Raw genomic sequence first — 23149 nt, 5'->3', positions numbered from 1 at the left:
ACATCTTAGTGCCGTTGATGCCCTAAATAGTGTTATAAAAATACAATTAAATCCTGACCTTGCTTGAGTCTATGAGCCTTCCACGCCCCAACACTAGGTGATGTCGGTGGTGAAAAGCAGCATGGAGCACAGTATCTTCCTACCCATGTTCCTCCAGTGGGCCTTGCCTCTTCTCTGGCCACAAGCATCATGTGCCTAAGTTACTGCCACAGCCTGTGAGCCCCAGACCTAGGCCTGTGACCTCAGGGTTCTCCTTCCATGCAGGTTGGCAGAGGTATGCAGCGCCCTCTAGCAATGCTGCAATAAGTTCTCCACCATATGCAACCATCCACAGGCACCATCCACAGGCACCCCCCTCCCCCTCTCTACCTCCCCAAGTCTTTTGTCAGCTTACACCTGGATTCTCCTTCTGGGCCTGGCCCCTTCAGATTGCCAGGTCAGTTAAGATGGGTAACTTGGTGTGATTTCCTTTTATTCCCAGAGATTGGCTGTTGGCCTCATGCATGAAAGCCTGTGAATGGCTCCCGGCCACGGTACATCAACTCCGGCCAGAACCCTGGGCCTGCATTCACCTGGGAGGAGAAACTAAAACTGTCAGCATCAGCAACTTCTAAGTGCTTAGGATCTCTGGAGCAATGTCGTGACACTTGCTTTACCTATATTTTCTCATTTGACATCACAACAATGGCCGATGATGACGCTGAGGCTCAAAGAGCCTAAGTAATATTTTCCGGGTCACCTAACTAGAAAATTTAAGCGTCATGATTCAAATGTTGTCTATTGATTTCCAAAATTAATGCTTCTAACCTTTATCTTCTATGACCCCGAGTTTAACAAAAAAGAGAAAATCTGTAGGAGTCTTGGTTTCTGGGAATTTTTACCTGGCCCATACCTGGGATAACGATCAGAAGAGCAGCCCCATCCCATGAGAATGCTCCACAGCAGGCCATGGCCCTCAGCTTAGGCTTGTGGTGACACCAACCCAGTGAGCTCAGAGCTCCAACCATGGGATGTCCTCAATCTTACCATCCCTTCCCCTATCCCACGCCGAGTCCCAGAAAAAGGCATTCAGTATCACAAGAGGTCTCAGGGTAATGTTCAGCTTGGGAGCTGAAGCTACATTAGACCACAGGGTACACAGCAGCTTCACGGACAAGCTGATAACTTAGTAGACCCAAGTCTTCCTTGATCCCAACAGTGCACCTATACAATTAAACACAGCTGTAGGCCGTACTCTGCAGAGTGGACTGTTCTTTGTTCCTTCCCAACCCCCCAAACAATTTGAGATCCTATCTTCCATCTTTCCATATTTGTTAGTGGTACTACCACATTTTCAACATTGTAAAGAACAAAAACAATTATCAACATGGGGCTGATGTAAAAGTTTAATAAGTTAATATGCACAAAGAGCCCTGCACTGTGCCTGACATGAAAATACAGAATAAATGATAAATAGTATTATTTTACTTAACTATTATAACATTTAAATACTGTAAGGTAGATATTATGTCGCCACTTTGTGATTTCCTAATAGAGGCTTAGAAAAGGAAGTTAAGCAACTTGCCCCAGCTCATGAAGCTATTAATGGGCTGAGCTCTGATTTGACTCTGAACAACCCAATACTAAAGAGTTTGAAAAGTATTATGTGGGTCATGAAGAGCAATGAAAACATTTTAAATGGGAAAATTATATCTCCAACCATAGTATCCTGACATAAGCTCAAAAGAGATCCATTTATTCAAGATACTTTAAAATGTTCATTTCAGTCTCAGCTTCAAACCATTGTTCCTTGTCATGACTATTTTTCCCACAACTCCAAATCTTATCCATCCCTTAGCTTAGGCTCCATGTTTTGAGACCTTCCCAGATCACTGTAGCCCATATAATCTGTCTTCTAAAATTATGTGGCACTTGCTCTTAGATTATTACTCAATTGCTCCAGTCATTCTTTTATTTAAAAAGCATTTATTAAATGCCAAACATATACCAAGCACTGTATTGGGAATAAGGGTGAGAGGGGGCAAAGCATGGCCCCTGGCCTTAAGCTCCTTTCAAGGTGGGATGAAGATGAAGACATGCACAGAAGTAAATCTAATAAAGTGTTACCCAAAGGTACAAGATATGGTGGCGACCAAAGAAGAGGTTGGTCAACTCTCTAATATAGGTTAAAGGAGAGGCAGGGCATGAGGGGGTGAAAAGAGAGCAACTGTCTTCGATCTGAGTCCTAAAAGATGAAAAGCTATTCCCTGGCAGACCTCAGGAGAGGACAGGTCCCAGGTGGGTAAGGGACACTGTGATCAAAGGCCCAGAGGAAAAGGAGCATGGCATGCACTGGCAGCTTCCAGTAGCTCAATATTTAACTTTAACGCTGGTCATGCTGGGCAAATTTCAAAAATCAGAGCTCTGATTAGCTATTGAAATTTGCCCAGCATGACCAGCGTTAAAGTTAAAGGTTGTGGCTATCACACAGGGATATTTTCAGTCAATGATATGTGGCTATCACACAGGAATATTTTCAGTCAATGATAATTTTTATTGACACACTATTCCTTTCCCTTATAGCAGCATGGCAGCCATATTGTCTTGGGTTAAGTATATACTTTCAAATAGCAATTCTGATTAGATGAAGGCAAATACAAAACTCCTCTGAATTTAGGTTATTGTTGGACCAAAAAAAAAAAAATCTCTAATGAAAGATTTTAATACATGCTATCAATATCCCTATCTCAGAAATAAATGATGATGTGTGACAGCCTACCTTCAGGGCTGTTGAAAAAAATCAATGATCTTTTTAAAATTTGAGCTCTGATATTTGCAAAGTGCTCTCGGTTCAGATGAGGAAAAGCACTAGAGGAGTACACAAACAGATAAATAAATCAATCTATTAAAAAAAGAAATTGCTCGCAGAAGGTAAACAAATCACTCCAAAGTAGAATTTTATTAAACTCTACTTAAGTCTGATCTTCACACAAGCTACCGTTCTCCCAGAAAGTCTCTCTGTGCTGTGGCTGCAAGCACCTTGTGAATACTTTCCACGGAGCAGTGCTGACCACTAATGGCCAGCTGGCTCATGTGGGTTTTCCCTGTCATGTCTCAGAACTGTCTCTGAAGAAGTCATTGATTAAAGTAATCAATCAATTCTCTACACAATAATGCTCTGGCTTCTTCTGCTTTTAATATCAAAAAGCCCTCCTCACTGAAAACTAGTAGTAATCAAGTTTCCTGGATCACACACTATCTGTGCTTTTTGATCAAAGGTTCACAGATAATTTCTTTGGCTTTGCAAAATGATGTGTTCTACTGAATCAGCACAGACTATCAATCTTATGTCTTTATTAATTTTAAATGTAAGGAATGCCTTCATTTGTAATTAAACTAAATTAATTCTGAGTATTACTTTATTACCATTTTATTTCCACAGAAGGAATAAGTCCTACTTATTGAATTTTCCTGATGGTTTACAGACTAGGTACACAGAATTTAAAGCATATCATCACCTTTAGGGCATGAAACATTCATCTTCCCAAAGGGATCACACTATCATCATCCAGTATGTACATCCACACACGTTCTTGTAAACACACACACACACAGAGTAATAACTATCAAATATATTTTTTGCGAACCAAAAGAGAATAAGCACAAGGAAAAAAAATGTCATAACTGTTGGGTAGAAATAAAAGATGATGAGATTACACTATTAATTTTGTATCACAGTTAGCTTCCACACCTTCCCCATGTTTTTTTTTTTCCATTCAACAAGGCTTCAACATATTCAATAAACAGGCTGCATAGAGTCAAATATAAGAGCAAAATTCCTAGTGCTGCCGGAAAAGAATAGATCACAAGTATTTTCAAAGCACCTCTTTAAGATGAATGAAGTCCCAGAGAAAGAAAGAAGACCCCTGCCTTACCTGGGTCCCCTGGCCATGTCAGTGGAGGGGGGGGTGGGTGAGCTGGGTCCTTTTTTCTCCTTGTCCAGCACTCTGTGAACTCCACTAAGTAGTCTTTTCCATTTGCTCTCCTATTCTGTTTTTAGGATGCTGAATATGATCTCCACTATTAAATCTCAGAATCTTTAAACCTTCATTATTATTCATCATTAATATCCTCAGCTGCCTTACCTTTCCTCCAAATTATTAAAAATATTACTAAAGCATAAATTAATCATTAGGCATTTAACCTCTAAACACCTTTAGGAAACCAGGTTTGTTGGCAATTTTACATAAATGTGAATTCTTACTTTCCAAATTTAAAAACCAACTGCAGTCTACTAATAAACATTTAAAATTAATATTTGACTATTTCTCCAACCAGTCAGATGTTCAGATTGTCAGCCTATCTAGTATATTCAAAAACGGCCAGCTAGCCATATTTTAAATTAAACATAAGCCCATGGGATTTAGCTTTTGTGGGCTTTGCAAATTTAGACTTGTGTCAATATCAAGAGTCAATACAAACCTAATACTAAAACACTCAATCTCTTATGTTGAAATTTTATAAAACCAAAGATTCTCTTAAAGCACCAATACCTTTTAGAGTCATTTTTAAACCCCAAAATAAACTCAATCTAAGGGGAGTTTCATTATAATTGAATATGGAATTGCAAGTTAGACTGGGCAACACATTAAACAATTAAACAAGCAAGAAATTTAATTAAATTTCTAATTCACATTGGATTTCACTCTATCCTACAATTATAAGGTTTCAAGCCAGTATCAAGTATCAAGAGCGCCCTGCTGAAAACATATCTGCAATGTCAATAGTGAGCAATATATTAATGTCAAATAGGTGGTGGAATAATGGCTCCTATTGCTAAGATCCCCTAGAGGCTGGTTGACTTTTTCCCTTCTACCCCAAGTCCACTGGTCCCTGGACAGGGAAATGGCAGCTTTTCATGACAGAGATAATGGGAAAAGAGGTAGACTGCCTCATTTTATGGAAAAGGAACCTGATAAAAGGTTGCTCTTGAAAGAAAAGGAATTGCCAGGAATTGAAGGACTTGGGGGTCTAGTTTCAATTCTACTACTTGCTACTCCTGTGGTTTTGGGCAAGTTCCTCTGTAGAAAAAGTTACCCTGGGTTCAACTGGATACAAAATCTGAGATCATCCAGTGCATAGGCATTTAAGGAAAAAAACCTACAATCTGTTAATTGATCTGTAAAATGGCTGAGGCGAGAGTGGGGTGGGTGTTGTTCCTGACGTTTGTGGTTCCAAAGTTAAGGCTCTTTATTACACTGCCCTAAAGTAAAACTTTCAAGGGGAGAGCCTCATCTATATGGATATGTATTGTACATAAATACGTATGTGTGCAACACAAAATGTCCCCAGTAAGCTGTACTGAGGAAAAGGCTTAGCGCAGACTACTTATCAATGTACACAAGTTTAAGGCCACAAGGAAAAAGAATGCTCAGTTATACAACTAGATAAAAGTGTTTGCAAGACAAGAGACAATAACGCAAGCCTAGAGCTCAACATACAGAGTCATCATTGTCACAAAGCATCATTTTAATCTTGAGACTTCCTATCTTGAAGAATTCAGAAGAGTTCCTAATTCATTATTCCAAGTCTGTATGGTATGTAGAAAATCCATTAGGTTGCTTTATGGTGTTCCTTCGAGTAGATCAAAGCCCTGTAAAACAGTTTTTTTTCCTCAATCTGAAAGATGTTTAGGTCATGATAATTGGAAAATACAATTCAAACCCCTACCACAATTAAATAGGCCAGGAATAGTTCTGGCTTAGTAAACTACCTATGACCTCAGGTCTATTTTGTAATGTATGAAGCACTATTTCCAAGCTATCTAGTTTTTAAAATGCACCGACAGCAACAGCTTTAATTTAAAATGCCAGTGTTCGATATGTCAAAGCTCAAATAATTCTCTGAGAGGGAGCTTTAATGCATATATATTATTAATGCACTATCAGAGAACAGATCCCTGAGTTGATTCCGACCAATGAGTCATTAGTCAGAAACTACATAAAGCAAATTTGGGGTATGATAATAGATGAGAGAATTTTGTTTCTGGTTGCTCTTGCTATCTGGGGGGAAAGAAACAAAGAAAGGCACAAGAAGTCTGCATTCTCAGGTTAGGAGATAGGAAAATGGAGTTTAATAAAACATCGTTTTTATGCCTCACTGGCCATTTGGGCAAGAAACTCTTTGGAGAAAAAAACGGGAAAAGCCTGGTCTTGCACCACGGTGGAACCTCTATGCCATCATGAGCTGTGTGGCCCAGGAAGGTACTTATATCTCTGGTCCTTAGTTTACTTACTAAAAAACAAAAACAAAAACAAAAAAAGAGATAATTGCACCTGTCATAAATTCCATGAAGATTTAATGAGACAAATATCAAAAACATAGCACTGTACTTGGAAGACAATGTTAATGTCACTGAATATTAATTCTCTCAAAGGACTGATGCCAGGATAGACTGGAAGAAAAATAACTTCAAAAGGGTTTTTGATGTTTACTATAACAAACTTTATTTTCTTATGTTCAGTTAGCCACTGTATAGTACATCAATAGTTCTTGATGTAGTGTTCAATGATATTTTATAACAAACGTTATAAAATATGGTAATATTTTTATGAATTTTTTAATTTATAAAGCAATTAATTTACAGCATTTGTGACTTTTCAAATTTTTTAAAAATTTTTCCCTTTCCTCAAAGGGCTAGCTGCTTTGTGCAGACTGTGATGTTGCAAATATAAAGATGTGGATAGGACTAAAACCACCAGCCACTGGAATATTCTAATAACTTTTGAGGCAGATAATCTGAGCTCCGAATCTCAGTGTTTTCCTAGACAAAAATGTTTAGAAGAAAAGTCTGTTATTCTAATAAGCAACAGACAGGTCAAACACATGCTTCTGATAACTGCTTCAAATTGGGCTCTCCCCAGGAAAAAGAAGCTATTCAATGTTAGTCCAAAATTCATCCTGAAGGAGAAAAATGAGTTATCACACTGTGTTCATATCTCTAGTGATTTCTGTAACGTACATTGTTACCTCAGTACAAACTTATGTATTTAAAATTCATCTTAATCCACCCTGATAACTAGCCAGGATTTAGTCTCAGACCCTAAGGCTTTTTCTCCCCATTGCCCATACCTCTAAAAAGATAATTTATTTATTTATTTTTTTTTTTAAAGACTTTTTCTTTTTTAAGATTTTATTTATTTGACACAGAGAGAGAGAGACAGCTAGAAGGAACACAAGCAGTGGAAGCGGGAGCTGGAGAGGGAGAAGCAGGCTCCTAGCTGAGCAGGGAGCCCGATGCGGTGCTGGATCCCAGGACCCTGGGATCATGACCTGAGCCGAAGGCAGATGCTTAACAACTGAGCCACCCAGGTTGCCCCTAAAAAGATAATTTAAAATCTGAGGCTGAAATCACCTTATCTGGACAACTGGAAAAAGGAAACACCATCAAATCAAATCAAAACTTTGCCTAGATTTATTAGCACAATTCTATAAGGTGACCAAAACTCTTGCTGTAAATTAACTTATAAATTAAGACTTGACTTACTTTAAGGAAATTCTTTGAAGCCCAAATCATCCTTATAAATTGTTAATAATATGCATGATGTTATTATTTGATCCTGTAAAAATATCCAATTCTTACCCAATAGCATCACTACAAAATAAGTGGAAAGTATTTTGGTTCATTCAGTGTGTGAAAATACTACACAAAAATACCTCTTGCTTATAAAACAAACTGAAGGAAACTTTCATCTTTGGAGAACAACAGTAGGTATTCTTGCTATAAATGAGACAGCATGGGGCGAGGGAAAAAGCTCTGGACTGAGATTCAAGATCAGTCTCTGCCACTTATTAACTAAAAAAGCACACACAAAACACTTAATCTCTCCTCTATTTTTCAATTTTTTTTAAAGACAATACCTCCTGGCTACCTCACAGCACTCCTTAATAATCAAATGAAGTATTATCCAAAAATGCTTTGGAGACTATAAAGCACTATATGAGTAAGGAATTATCCCTGTATGCTACCAGACTCTAAATACTCTAACATGAAGGAATTAAAATCTGAAATCTTCCTCATAATACTCAGAATCAGAAAAAAAATGCTATGCATAATTCAATCAGAAGACCCCAAATTGATTTCTAAATTCCTTGAAGATTAAAACTGTCTCATTTACTTTTTTGGGGGGTGGGGGAGGAGAGCAGCTAGCATCACACCTTGCCCATAATACTGGATGGAAAGTAAACATTCAATTTACCTATACCTTTATCTGATCCAGGTTAGCATTCAACTAAACGAGTTAATGAAACATCTTTCCAAATTAAGTTTCTTTTTATTTAGGGGAAAGAATGTTTAAAACACAAAGTTGGAGGAAAAGCTACCTTCAAATATCTGAAGGGTTACCAACAGAGGAAAGAGACATGTTCTATTTGGGCCCAAGAAATCATATTAGGAAATTCTACTTGGACAGGTTTCAACTCATCGTAAGGAAGAGTTTTGTATGGTCAAAGCTAGGCAAAGAGCTTCACTACTTCAGAGGTAGTGAGTTCCTCATCACAAGATGCATTCAAGCACAAACTACACGTGGAAAGAAGTTACAGGAAAGGTTTGAGCGTTGAATGGTTGGAATAGAGGAACTTCAAACTCCTCTTCAAAATGTCCATGAATTTATAAAACAGTATGGCTCCTGAGGATCTTGATAATTATGAGCAGGTATTCAGAGCATAGGGGAGAAAAATCACCTACAAATTAATTTTTCTTATTACATATCAGTGGGATATGGCATTTTTCCTAATTATAAAGCAAAACAACATATACTTAACATATGATGACTTTCTTTTTCTAAATAAAGAGCAAAAACTTCAGTTGTACATGCCTTTCTTAGACCCCCAGGAGGTCACTAACTTTCAAAATTTGCTTGGTAGTATAACACGCACTGGAGTTTTCTACGTTGAAATTTCCAATTCCATTCTCCTCATTTCAAATAATATGTGATATAAGCTTTCATTTACCTTGCAATTTACTACTGCTTTGCATGGACATTATAATGCTGACTTGAAAAATATGCCTTGTTAAAATGTAAACTCCGGGAGAGAAGAGAACTTGCCTTATCCATCATTGCATCCATCCTGCCTAGACGAGCTCCTGGGCAGATATGAGATGCTCAAGAAATACATGAACAAATAAACAAAGATATACAGTATTTAGTCTCATTCAATAACCGTTTCAAGCATGACTTCCTTATCTTTCCAACTAGACTGCTATTGCTCACTCTTATGAGGAAGAAAAACAAAGTTTCTTCTATTGTTTCCCATTGTAAGGACTGCCAATCTTCAAACGAAGCTTATTTTGTATTGTACAGCCCAAAGTAATAATTCCTATGATCTAGTACTTTCTTATCAAAAAAATATCCTAAAAGTAGTACATATGACATTAACTATTAGGTTTAGACTTATAAATTAAAGCTTGCTCACTATTACAGATTTCACCGATCATGTCACTTTCTTAGAGGAAACCATATATATAGTTGACTCAATACAGTAAACAGTTCCGAAACAAACTTACTCTTTGTGTTATTTACATTACCCAAATTGGAGTCAGCGCAGTGACCACCACTGTCAGGTTAAACAGTCCTGGTTCTGCTTACACTATTATTCATATAAGAAAAAAGAAAAAAAGAAAAGCACAACAAAGGGTCCATTACAAAAGCTTGGGGAAGCCAACACTCATTCAGCCTAACAATGTTACTTGCATTTAGTTTTAGCGGAATAATGCTTATTGGTTGATGGAAATTTTGATACCTACCCATTCTTCTTCCTGCCCAGGACTTCTTTATAAGCATGCTCCGGAATGCCAGAAAAATGTCAAGCAAGTATTAAATAGAACCGGAGAAAAAGGAGAGAAGTTTGATCCCCACTAGGCAATAACAGAACAAGAATACTATTTAATATTTACTAATGCTTTGTCATGCATGAAATGCTTTTACATGTTTCTGGATCAAACAGGCTGCTGAAAGACCCCATTTAATGACAGCTGTGGTTTTTCTGAGCACGGCCCCGTGTCCTACTTCCTTTTATTGCTGCCAGGAAACTGCGGTTTAGTTCCCTACACTGACTTAACTGCCGATTTTGAAAGGTTGTAGATAATACATTCGATTCAGGGAGAGTTGAGCTGGCTTCAACCTGGGAGATTAATGTGAATAGGTCGGTACCATGAGACTGAGCACAGCCCAGGGGCAAGGGATCCAGTCAGCATGGATCTCATCTCCATCAACAACTTCTTCATATTAAAAACTGGTAATGAAAGCCTTTTAAGGAGAAAGAATAAAAGGCTGTTTTTAAAGAACATAATTTCTCCAAAAATGTGGGCAGACGGTACAGAGACACTTTGTGGACCGACACTTTAGTAGTATGCCTGTAAGGCTACCAGTTTCCAGCAGACACTTACACAAGGTTGGAACACCCAGAAAATGCCAAAGCAGGTGCCAGCAAAGTCAAAATGTCACTCCCCCATATGGCTCATTCAGGAAGGCTCACCCTTGGGCCAACTCTTGACACCACTAGAAGTCTTCCTTTGCCCCTTCTAGTTTTCCTTGGTGTGCTCTCCAGGGAAGAAATTTCAGAATAAATAACAGGCATGAAAATGTCATTACTGCTGGAAAGAAAATACCCCAAGAGAACAAAGAGCCGTCGCTGACTACAAAATTATCTTTGCTGATGTGGTTGACTATTAAGAAAAGAAAAAGCTTACTGTGTTGTTGCTATTGGCCTGGATTCTTTGGGCCTCATGATCCTTTCTAATAAACCATATGATAAAACTTAATGAAACCAGATACCTGAATAGGTGCAGTCCGTTCTTTGGGCAGATACTTTTGATATTCATTTGGACAGTACAAAATAATGTCAAATACAGATAATACATCCAGGTATCTCTGCTTTGGTTTTGGTGGAATAAATTCTGTAGCTAAATCATCATGATGGCCTAAACAGGAATTAGTGCTACCAAAAAAATAAATTAAATTAAATTAAAAAATCACACTACTACAAAAGGCCACAGGGTGGTTCCATTACAACTGAGATCATTTAGTGGTAGCACATACTCACTACATTCCTTAGGCCTAAATCATCATCTTTGGGCTGTAACACAGGGGTTGCTACCTACTGCTCATGAGCCAAATATGGCCCACCACCTGTTTCACTGGAACATACCATGCTTGTTCATTTACATAGTGTAGTATCCATGGCTATGTTATTACTGCAAGGATAGAATTGAGTAATTGTGACAGAGACCATATGGTCCACAAAGCTTAAAATATTTACTTTCTGGCCCCTTACAACAAAAGTACATTGGCCCCTGGGTGCCTGGGTGGCTCAGTCGTTAAGCGTCTGCCTTCGGCTCAGGTCATGATCCCAGGGTCCTGGGTTCGAGCCCCGCATCAGGCTCCCTGCTCAGTGGGAAGCCTGCTTCTCCCTCTCCCACTCCCCCTGCTTGTGTTCCCTCTCTCTCTCTCTCTCAAATAAATAAATAAAATCTAAAAAAAAAAAAAAAGTACATTGGCCCCTGTTCTAAGAGATGAAATTTGTAGTCTCAAAAGATACATTTTATATATATATGTGTGTATGTATTTACATATATAAATACATACATATATATATATATATATATATATATATATATATATATGTGTGTGTATTATTTGAGAAGATCCAAACAGACCTCCTAATGAAGAAAACGAAGAAAAGGAACAAGAAGAGAGAAAAAGAGGAAGGAGAAATAATAGTACTAATAGTAGTAGCAGTAGTTGGGACTTGCTACAGAATTCTGACTTAGCTTCATATAGATGGAGGAATCCCCATCTAGGCAAAAGTATAAGCAAAGTCAGTCTTTCCAATGTGTACAACAGAATGTCAAATTTGCAGTCAAAACTTTAATATTCTATTAGAAACGTGGATCCCTCACCAACCAACAGCAAAGAGCATCTCCACTTGAGACACTCAGCAGATTTCTTAATCTTGAATTGATGTGACATAACAAGCTTTATTCCTCTAAATCCCAGGATGGCTAGGGCAGGCGTGCTCTCTCTGGTCTGACTAGTCAGGCGCCATAGGAGAAGCAGTGAGTCCAGGCATAACTGGTCCACTACAGCGAGCAGCGATAGTAAAGAGGGTCATACTGAGGATGTCAAGGAGACCGGTGAAGTGGCAGAGGGAACAGGTGCATGAAATGAGCCTCTCTTGTGACACCCATCAGTGTCACAAAATCTAGGCCATGACTGCATTTCTTCTGGGTCAGGAGTTGGGACAGAGAGAAATGTGAGGAAACAGGTGGGCTTTGAGCACCTCGGACCCTGGAACTGGACTTTGGGCCAAGTTCTGCCCACATCTCCCAGAGACAAGGAGGCCCAGACAGCATGTGAATTGCATATTGTTCTGCAGTTTTCAGCCAAACTATAGATTAGATCAGCATACGTGAAAGAGTCTAGGTAATGTGGGAATTACCCGTATCCTGGTTGGTTCTATAAGTTCCATCCAAATATTAAGTCATTCTGCCAAAAAGAAACAGATATGGAAGGACAAAAAGAAACAACCTAGAAGCATCAGGTTGGGTGGCTACAAAAATGCCTTCAAGAAATTGCAATCTCATTTTTGAAGGCTAATTTAAGGAAAAAAATAATTATATGTAACATCAACTTCTAGAACTTCAAAAAATCTCATGCTGCTGGTGGAGAATATAAGTTTTTCAGGGTTTCCTACCTAAGAATCCAAATTATAAGGCCTCCCTATCGTGCCAGGAAAAGTTTCTTTCCCTCAAGGGCTGTTATGATATTCTGTACAATAGGAATCCTTAACCCATCAAGTCTTTGTTGTTGTTTTTTATATTGCCCTGTTATCAGAAAACTTGAGTAAAATTTCAGATCTACAATAAAAATAGGATTTTCCACTATGTGCCAGGAGCTGTGCTAGGGACTTCTCATGCATGTGAAAAATGATGCCTGCCATTGCTGTTTTTAGTCCAGGGGAGAAACACCCATGAAATGGACAGCTAGACCCAATGGTGACCTCATCAACCAAAGGGCCCAGGCAGTTTGGCCTTGGTCCCTTAAAAGTACACATACTGAAACCAAAATAACCAAAAAGCAACTGCATTCTCTATTTAACATTTCAAAAGACATAAAAAGGAATATAAATCAGAATCCACAGATACGTATTTTGAAAGGTGCTTTTCCTCTTTCTAAATTCCTCAAACCCCATAGCTACTCCAGAGCCTCATTCACACCAAAACCCCAAATTTTCTTTCTGTTTCCAGAACCATGAAGCTTTCTTTTTCCCTTTCTCCCAGCATTAGCCATGCAGTTCAATTTAGCTTCTCTCTCAGTAAGCAGGAAGGAATCCCTATTCTTTAGGAGGAGAAAAGATAGATGAAATTGGGCAGGCACGTAACAGATTTTCTTTAACAAGCAGGGGCAGAGGGGTGGAAAGAAGGCTATAAATACTACCCTTGGGTAATTTTTGTCGGGCCATATAATTACAATTGTGAGAGAATACTGGGGAGGTAAGGTTACTAATTTAGCATAATGGTCAGGAAAGATCTCTCTCACAAAGCAACATTTTAAGCCAAGATCTGTAGGATAAAGAACTGGAGGAAAGACCATCCTGGGTAGGAAGCCTCAAGGGTGGTTGCCTGAGGCCTGTGAATTCTCCAAGAACTGAAATCCACTCCATCTAATCACAGCAAAATGAGCACAGGTAAAACTGATAGGAGATGTGGCTGGAAAGACAGGCAGGATAAAATCAGGGAGGGCCTTTAGGTCCTGGCAAGAATGTTGAGATTATACCAAGGGCAATAAATAGCCAACGAAGGGTTTTAAGTAGGGTGGGCCACAACTGGGTCACCCTGGATGCTTCCGGAAGAGTGGACTGGTAAGGAGAGGGCAAGGAGGACAGAGGCTAATTAGAGACGTGAAATGCTTCAACCAGGGAGCGGAGCACAAAGATTACAAGCAAGCGGTCAGATTCAGTCTGCAGAGATTGGGGAGAAACTGACCACAGGGGGAGAGAGAAGGGCACTTTTTGGGCTTCCTTCTATTTACACTTGAGCAAATGGGACTGGGAGAAGATATGATTTGGCTAGAAATATCCAGGAGCTCAGTCTTTAAATCCAATCCATTATATATTAACTAAAAATTATATTTATAAATTACAGTATTTAAATTCAATTGCAATACCTCCCTCATTGTTATACGCCCAGGGCTTCCAATAATATCTGGCAAGAAGGCAAGTGTCAGTAAGTACTTGCAGAATGAATGTAATTTCCTCTGGTAATTATCTCTCTGGTATCCAAAATATCTGAGCAATATCTTTAGATTAATACAAATTTTATGTTTTTTAAATTATGTTTGATAAAATATAATTTCATATTTAAAATGTGAACAACATACTCATTGCTTTTATAATACAGACTACAGAAGGTGAATTTCAGGAAACTATTCTTATCTAGTAGATTCTGAGTGTGAGGAAAAGGCTTTGAAACATTGTTCTGTTTGACCTCTGATTATTTAAATTTTTTCTTTTTTAATTCTGTGGCATGTGTGCTTTTTATGGTGAGTGACCTCAAATTCCTTCTGGAAGTAAACGGGGAATAAATTAGAAACACTGTGACTCAGATCAAATGCGATTTGTGGAGTTTAATGGCTAGATTCCTGCCCCCTGCCCCCTGCCCCACTCTAGTTGGAGAGCACTCCTTTTCAGGGGTTCATCCTGGGAAACAAAACTCAGGGGCTGCCCTTCCAGATGTCCAACATGACAATGCCGCCTGGCCCCAGAGTCCCTCCCTGGCTCTATAATTTCCATATCCCCTTCTCCAACTCTTCTCCCCACAACCACAGTCTTAGCATTTAACAATTAGCAACAAACTGCTAATTTAGGAATTAGCCCTAAGTATCCTGGGCTAATCTTTGAGCGCACGTTAATATCTCTACGTTCTTCTTCCTCTTAGGAAAACCATGTAGCACTGTGCATATGGTACACAGTGAAGGAATCTTAGATAGTGGGAATAATGGTAATGCATCTTTCAAGGAACTTTCTTTATTCAAGGGATTAATATCAATTGTTAGAATTTCAAGAATTGGGTCAAGTCAGTCAGAATAAATTCCAGGCAAGGCAACCTTTCAGTTCCCTTCAGTAAGCACTACGGAGGCTGGTTCAGAATCTACCACTTCCTACCATTTGCAATACTTCCCCCACCTCCAATTTTACTTTTTCTTTCTTGCTCTCCTTCTTTAAAAAGACTTATTCTATTATTCAAGTTATTTATGTCATATTTTACCCAACTTTGACTTATTTCTGGAACATTTAAAGAAACTGCCTGATCCTCTAGGTCCTAGTTACAGCAGTGGTGGGGGAGGAGGGGCAGAAAAAGGAAACCTGACTCGTAGATAACAGGATTTGAGTCCAGTTGCTTATTTTAGCATCTTCATGGGTAAAGAAATTGCTGTGAACTGAGATCCTGAGCTCTATAGTAAATGATATAGCATTGAAGTTGTACAAGTTTGCTGAAACACTGCTGTGATCACTAGTTTCCTGAGCTATGAGTATGACAATGTTTATCAATTTAAATCTAACAGGAGAATTCATAAAAACACACTGGATACAAGGGATCGGGGGAAAACATACCCAGAAACTTCCTGACAATATTTTGAACATTGTTATAGGCACTCACATCCATATTCTCCTGTATCATTATGAAAACTAGCTTGAGCTAATAAAAATATTTGCCATCTTATTTCACAGAAAACTAAATGGAATTGTGAGAGACAGTGACAAAAGCCCTTTTGGAAATAAATAAGAATAAGCAATGTATATACATCAGTCTCTTAAAGGTTTAAATACGTTCTTCAGAGTGGGGTCCCCCAGAACTACGGCTCCCAACCTTCTTTGGTTCCACTACTGTTCCAACAACCTCAAGAGCAATCCATCCTGTTACCCCTTCTTCTCACAGGACAAAAAGAAAAAAACATTCTTCTCCCTGCCCTATCCAAGTGGGTCACTGCTGCTTTTCTCCAAAGAGAAAAGCCTTTCTTACAGAGGTTTGCAAAGTTCTGATGTGGTTCACTGCATAGTCTAAATGCTGGAAGTGGTTACAGCCAAAGGTCAGAGAACACGGCTATTCAGCAGGGATAGGATATGTCTGGGAAAGACACAGGCTGAGATTTAGGCCACCTCTGGGGAGATGATTTGCGTTTACTGGATACTTACTGTTTATTGGTGTTCATGCTCTTCTATGGTCTTTTTTAATGTCCTAAATTAAAAGTGGCATTTTAAACATCTTAAAGGTGATTTGCAATTTTTTTTTAAATAAAAATGATCCAATCATCCTATAAACAGCAGAACTGCCATCTTCTGTAAATAGAACTGGCAAGTATTTCATCAGTCTTAAAATATCACCTCCCTTGATTTCCCACCACCCTCCCACCAATGCCTCCCTTTCCTTCCCTGAGTTCCTTAAAGCAACACTCCAGAATGCTCTAGTCCAGGACCTCATTATCCCATGTTAATGCTAAAGAGACTGGCAGAAGCTGGCTTGAGGAGGTACCCAAGGCTTATTGTTTTTCATGGGCTGTCATGAATGCGGCCGGGGTTCTTAGTTTTCTTTTATTCCCCACGACTTAGGGAAGAAGAGCACTCAAACTTTAGAAAATGGATAAAATAGCAAAATTTGAACCATGGGTAATGTCCTCCTAAGCTTCAGGACTTAACCTAGATTATTCTATTTTCCTGGGCACAAGACAAACAGGAGCTGCTTACAGAGTTGGAAGCAGGGCTTTCCTGCATAACAAGCTTCAAAAAAGAGGGGAAGAAATAAAATAATGGAATATTCTGATGCTTGAGTAAAATCCTAATTTTACTTTGCCATAATTGGCATCATCCCTGCTTATAGAAGCCCTCGACTTCGACTTTGAGCAATTCTCAAAAAAGGTACTTCCACCCTCTCACCATCTGCATGGGCAGTCAATGGAATTCTGAAATACAAACAGCCACTTGGAGGTTTAATTATATTGGTGAGGTGCCTGGAAAATGCTCAAAGATTAAGAATCCCAGTTTCCCTGGGCATGGTACAGCCATCTTTCTTGTGGTGGGACAATTCAAATCCATCCATCCTTCCTATAGGTATATAGCTATCAAGCAGTGACTATAGTTTTCTACAACCACAAATTTCTCCCTTCTTCCATGAGAGAACCTTAATTCTCAGGTAGGCACAATTCTGCCTGGAATAAAGATTATATTTGACAGATGTGGCCACATGGCTAAGTTCTGGTCAGTATTATGTAACAGAAGTTTGTGGCATATCTGCAAGGGATCCTTAAAAATAAGGAGTCACCTTCTGCTACCTAGAATGTAGATTTTATAACCGGAGCTCCAGCAGCTACCTTGGACAACAAAGTGACCAACCCTGAGTACAGAAGCCAAATGTTGATAATGGAGAGAAGACCTGAGCTTAGGTCCCTGAGGATACCCCAGTGAGCCACCAAACCACCCCCCTCGTCTACCTACCCCAGCATTCATCTTATCAAATCTCTTGTATCCAGTGTTAAGTTGTTTGATTTATGGCAACTGAACAAAATTTTAACTGGCATGCCTATCACACAGTCCATGGAGCCTGCCTGGTCTGGACAAGAAATTAAACTCCCCTCCTCTGCAGAAATTTTTTCACTTCATCTAAAGATTATATATCCAAAGAGAACCCATAAGAATACACTAGCCTAGAATCATTCCCACAAGAGCAAAGGCTTGAGATCAGCTCTGCCTTTGCCCATTGTCACCAAACCCAGGTAGACAAGTCGACCACTTGAAACCTAATTAAAACAGCACACTGGGTTTACGATGGAGCCCACTATCCATGAGAGACTGGGCAGAGGCCACCAACTTCATCATTCAGGCCCCAAAGGGGACCTACAGTATAGCATGGCATCCCTGCACACAACTACTAACCCCCTTTTGCTTCACCACTGTAATCAATAACAATACATTATTAGGACCATAATGGTATACTGGGATGGTGCCTTCTGGTTTTACAAGTCCTCATGGGTATAATAAGATCCTAAATATAAAACAATATTAATAGTGCTAACAATAGATATCACTTACTGTTCAATACCATATAACTGCTGGTGTGGTATTTCGCTAGCACTCTGACTGAAACATATTATCTGAAATTCAAAATATTATTATCCTTATTTTACCGAGGAGGAAACCAAGGCTCTGAGAGATAATGAATTTAGCTAAGACTATGCAGCCAACCCATGGCAGTGGTTACTGCTGAATCCAGAATTTTTCTATGAGCTTAAAAATATTCTAGCAGCACAATCATTTCACTCAAAATGTTAGATAAAATAATCTCAAGAAAATCTGTTTTTCTCACTTCAGAACTACAATAAAACATTCTAATCTTACCCCCATATTAACATGAGCATTTCTTAAAACAAAGCAAAAGAACCAACAAAAGCATGATAGAATTTGTCCACAAATGGTAAACGGTGCTAAAATACAAATGAAGCAAATCAAAAAAGTTTTTTTTTTTTCTGAATTTCACCTTTTGCTAACAGTTTCAATTTCAGGGTGACCTATATGTTTTCATAACAAGGGTCACTATGCACCTTTTAATCCAAAAACATCAAAACTAAAAAGAAACCCCATAACAACATGTTCTTGTATAATTACATCTCTTTATGCCATTCCTTTTGAAACAGGTCTATTTCCCACCTCTTTCTTGAGCTTCCACTTTCATAAAAGGAAAGAACACGGAAAGAAATCAAGCCCCTAAACATTCATTGAAAACATCAAGCAATTTATCTAGGACTCAAACAATAAATGAGTTAAAAAAACAAATGAGGGGAAGAAATGAATCTTTCTATTAAAAATAAGATGTGCAAGTATGAATGTTTGTGTTTCCAAGCTATTTCTAGTCTAAAGAGCTATGTCAAATATGGTAATTATATCAAAGGTTTATCATTAGAACTGTTAATATTTTCATGGGCTGCAGAAAGCTAAAGAATTAAAATTTGCCCATGAGAAGAAAGTCAAACGGAAGGTTAGAGCTCCCTCTTTCTTTTTCTTGAAGAAATTCGCCAAAGCCTCTCCTAGGAGACCAAAGTTATCAAGCAGACAGCTGAGGAACACTCATGCTCAAAGTGTTTCCACAGTCTCCGTATACATGCTACAAGGATTGGAGTACATTTATTGACAGTTCATTATTCATAAGAGATTTAAGTAGTAGAAAAAGCACTTTTAAAAGTAGAAATACTCACAAAGCCATTTCAAACTGTTCCAGCCATTTTTTCTTTAAATCTTTTGTTTTGCAATAAAATTCTAACCCATTTTGTCCTTGGGTATGGATGAGGTAGAAGCCATAAGACCACTGTTGAAATTAATATTCCTCAGGTTAATATGTATCACTCAGTAATAACATCACGCTTCCAAATTCACTAAAACACCACCATAATCATCCACAAACCGCTCATAACATTAACAGCACACAAACTCTGAACAGATTTTTGTAGTCAACTTTATAACAGTTCTTACGTCAAATGCATTATAGATGACCATTAAGGCATTAGAGACGATCATTATCACTTGCGGCACTGTCCAATTATTTCTCACAGAGGCTTGCTCCTAATCAATCTCTAGAAAGAAAAATCACCTGCATTGATAAGCCCTCTCACATTAATGTATTAGCATCCTTTCCTTGAATGGTCAAAGTTATGAGCAAATTATGGTAACTTTCAAAAATTCACCTTTTTATTTTCTTTATCAGTTGTAGGATTGTTGGCTATTTTGTATTGCTGAAGATCTATTATTTCCTTCATTTCATAGTTATCGCCTTTCCTTTTACATACAATCACTGCCAAATCAAATAAGAAGATATGCCTGAGAGAGAGAAAGAGAAATTTAAAATGGTTTGGAAGCATGTATGTTAACTTTTCCTTGGTAAAATTTAATTAAACCAACCAAACTTGTTTCTTTGAGTTAAAGACAAAGGCAGTATTCCATACTGAAAAGAATGAACTGTACATAACCTGGCACTACCCTTTACGGAATGAATGGCCTTACTCTACCTTAGTTTCATTTTAAAAATATGCAAAATTATAATAAGAATATACACATTACAGAGTTGCTATAAGGAACAACTAAGTCACAAAGTGTCCAGGAGCAATTTTTTTTTTTAAAGATTTTATTTATTTATTTGACAGAGAGATAGCACAAGTAGGCAGAGCGGCAGGCAGAGGGAGAGGGAGAAGCAGGCTCTCCGCTGAGCAGGGAGCCGGACATGGGGCTCGATCCCAGGACCCTGGGATCATGACCCGAGCCGAAGGCAGCCGCTTAACCGACTGAGCCACCCAGGCGCCCCCAGGAGCAATTTTTTTTTTTCAGTTTAAAACCTAGACATTTACAGAATACTAATGACAACAATAGCAGTGAACTTCTGATGTTTCGAGGAGTCGGCCAAAATGTGTTGAGAAGTGTCCATCCCTTTCACAAAGATGACTCACTTAATTTAAATCCCCAGGACCATCTGCTAAAGTATTATTTTCATCTTTATTTTATTGGGGAGGAAACTGAGGATTAGAGAAGTTAAATAATTTGCTCAAGGTCACATAGCTAATGAGGGGCAGAGCAGGATTCACACCCAGATCTAATTGTGGAACCTGCACTTTTACCCTCTATGTCGCTCCTCGTGATTTTATGGACCACCTGAAACACAAATTGAGCAGCATATGAGCAAAATGCAAATTAGAAAAATTATGGTTATATTTAGGTGTTGATATTTCTCTTAATTTTTAACAACAATGTAACTGGGGGAAGAAAAACAAACTTGTAATCCTATCATCCAATACCAATATTTTTATCTTTTAGAAAATTCTCAGGAATTAACATGTATACATTTTTAAATAATGATAATGACAATGATACAGTCACATAGCTCTAATACTTGCATCACTTTCAAAGACTATTTTCCTGGAGAGGCTGAAAAGGGTATGTCTCTCCTGGTAGCTACCTGTAGAGCCTGGTATCATGTTGGAAGAGCTGACACTGCCCCCTGCTGGCTAATTTTCCTGGTTCAAAGTTTCCAGCAAATGGCCATTTTAACCAAATGAATCAGTTTAGCAATCCTATGTATATAATTCGGGATACCAGGCCAAGCTCACTAACCTGAACTTCCCTCAAGAAAATATCGCGAAATGATCCCCACTCAGACTTAATTCTTAGGGCATTTTGTATTTTTAGTTGTTTTCAAATGTATACCAAAAAAAGCAATCAAACAATTGTGTTGTCTATTACTTTATCTCTACTCTCATTTCAATGTGTCCCTCTGAGCCTCAGCAGACATTTTATATTTGTCATATCCCTCTTAAGAACTTAGACAAATCAACAGATACCAAAACATAGAGGAGAAGACCTAACATATCTATGAGAAAATTGTAGAAAACCATAGGTTGGTCTGTCCCCTTGTTTTTCTTCCTCTGCTTCCCTCCTTTGTCCTAGAATTGTTTTCTCAATCTTCTGATACTAACCACTTATTCTGAAAATAAGTATTGCTCTTCTTTTCTCACCTTTCTTGTTTCGTATGCTTGTCTAGGGTAGTTATTCGAATTTCACCATCTCCCTGAGGTCGTCCAAAAAGCAAAACTGGTTGGTTCTAAAATATAAAATTTACATGTCTCAGCTTTTCGTAATCATGTAAAAACAGAAATAAATATTAGCGAGGATATTTGCTAGGGACAACTACTTTATTACATGACAAGTTTTATCATTTCACATTTTTAGCACACTTAGTCTAAAAAGCTCAGGTCTATATGATTCACTTTCAAAAACAGTCTGTCCTTGGATAGCCTAGGAGGTATACTGAGGACATTAATTAATTTTACTTATAACTTAATAGGGAAGTTAGCTACCAAAAGCAAGAATTAACTGGAAGAATTCAAATGATAACAAAGTTACAGCAACTAATACTTATTAAGCACGAACTGTGCCAGACATGGTAGTAAATATAGGGCAAAGTTTCCCCCTACCCAGTGGGGGGGGGGTATTTACAGAAGTATATAACTATAAATGTGAAATTTCCATGAAGAAAGAGTACAGTAAACATGCATTGCCAGGGGCTTAATTTGTTCTAGGAAGTCAAGCATAGCTTCCTTGAGCTAAGATCTCAAGAGTGAAAAGTATGACTTAATGATTAAACATAATGAACCATTTTCCCAGAGGCAGACACTAAAAAATATTAAGTATTTATGAACACCTACTGTACAAGGTGTTAAGGGGAAAAAGAATTGACTGAAAATTATCACTAACATCTAGGAGATTATATTCTAATAAAGGAAGCAGATACGTAATTAATTAACTGTGCTGCAAGAAAGTATAAAAACAGATATTCCCTATTAAAGTCCCCATGATGTATTTTGCAGAAATAGAAAACTCATCCTAAAATTCATATGGAATTTCAAGGGACCCTTAATAGGCAAAATAATCTTGAAAAAAGAACAAAGTTGGGGTCTTAGTCTTCCTAATTTCAAACCTTATTACAAAACTATGGTAATCAAAACAGTATGGCACTTGCATAAAGACAGACTTCTAGACCAATGGAACAGAACACCTGGAAATAGGTCCTCATGGAACCCTCCTACACTGTTGGTGGGAATGCAAGCTGGTGCAGCCACTCTGGAAAACAGTATGGAGGTTCCTCAAAAAGTTTAAAATACAGATACCATACGACCCAGCAATTGCACTACTGGGTATTTACCCCAAAGATATAAACGTAGGGATCCAAAGGGGTACGTGCACCCCGATGTTTACAGCAGCAATGTCCACAACAGCCAAACTGTGGAAAGAGCCAAGGTGTCTACTGACAGATGAATGGATAAAGAAGATGTGGTATATATGTACAACGGAATATTATGCAGCCATCGAAAGGAATGAGATCTTGCCATTTGCAACGATGTGGATGGAACTGGAGGGTATTATGCTGAGCGAAATAAGTCAATCAGAGAAAGATATATATCATATGACCTCACTGATAGGAGGAATTCTTAATCTCGGGAAACAAACTGAGGGTTGCTCGAGTGGTGGGGGGTGGGAGGGATGGGGTGGCTGGGTGAAAGACAATGGGGAGGGCATG

The 23149-nt window shown here is 38.4% G+C and overlaps 1 protein-coding gene across 3 annotated transcripts in view; it reads right to left on the bottom strand.

Moving 5' to 3' along the window:
* The window catches only part of VAV3 (vav guanine nucleotide exchange factor 3), a 364407-nt gene that overhangs the window by 143698 nt on the left and 197560 nt on the right, over positions 1–23149 (bottom strand). For all 3 annotated transcript variants that reach the window (XM_073896219.1, XM_073896217.1, XM_073896218.1), the window contains exons 13-15: positions 21588–21673; positions 19770–19902; positions 19284–19393 (exon numbers count right to left, since the gene is read on the bottom strand). In XM_073896219.1, coding sequence (XP_073752320.1) covers positions 19284–19393; positions 19770–19902; positions 21588–21673 — 329 coding nt within the window. The remainder of the gene's footprint in view (positions 1–19283; positions 19394–19769; positions 19903–21587; positions 21674–23149) is intronic.

The sequence above is a fragment of the Callorhinus ursinus genome, unplaced genomic scaffold (genome assembly GCF_003265705.2).
Source record: "Callorhinus ursinus isolate GAN/ISIS: 27379988/994484 unplaced genomic scaffold, GSC_fseal_2.0 scaffold9, whole genome shotgun sequence".
Classification (NCBI taxonomy): Eukaryota; Metazoa; Chordata; class Mammalia; order Carnivora; family Otariidae; genus Callorhinus; species Callorhinus ursinus.
Note: the sequence above shows the minus strand (reverse complement) of the source record. Positions and strands in the feature narration are given on the sequence as shown.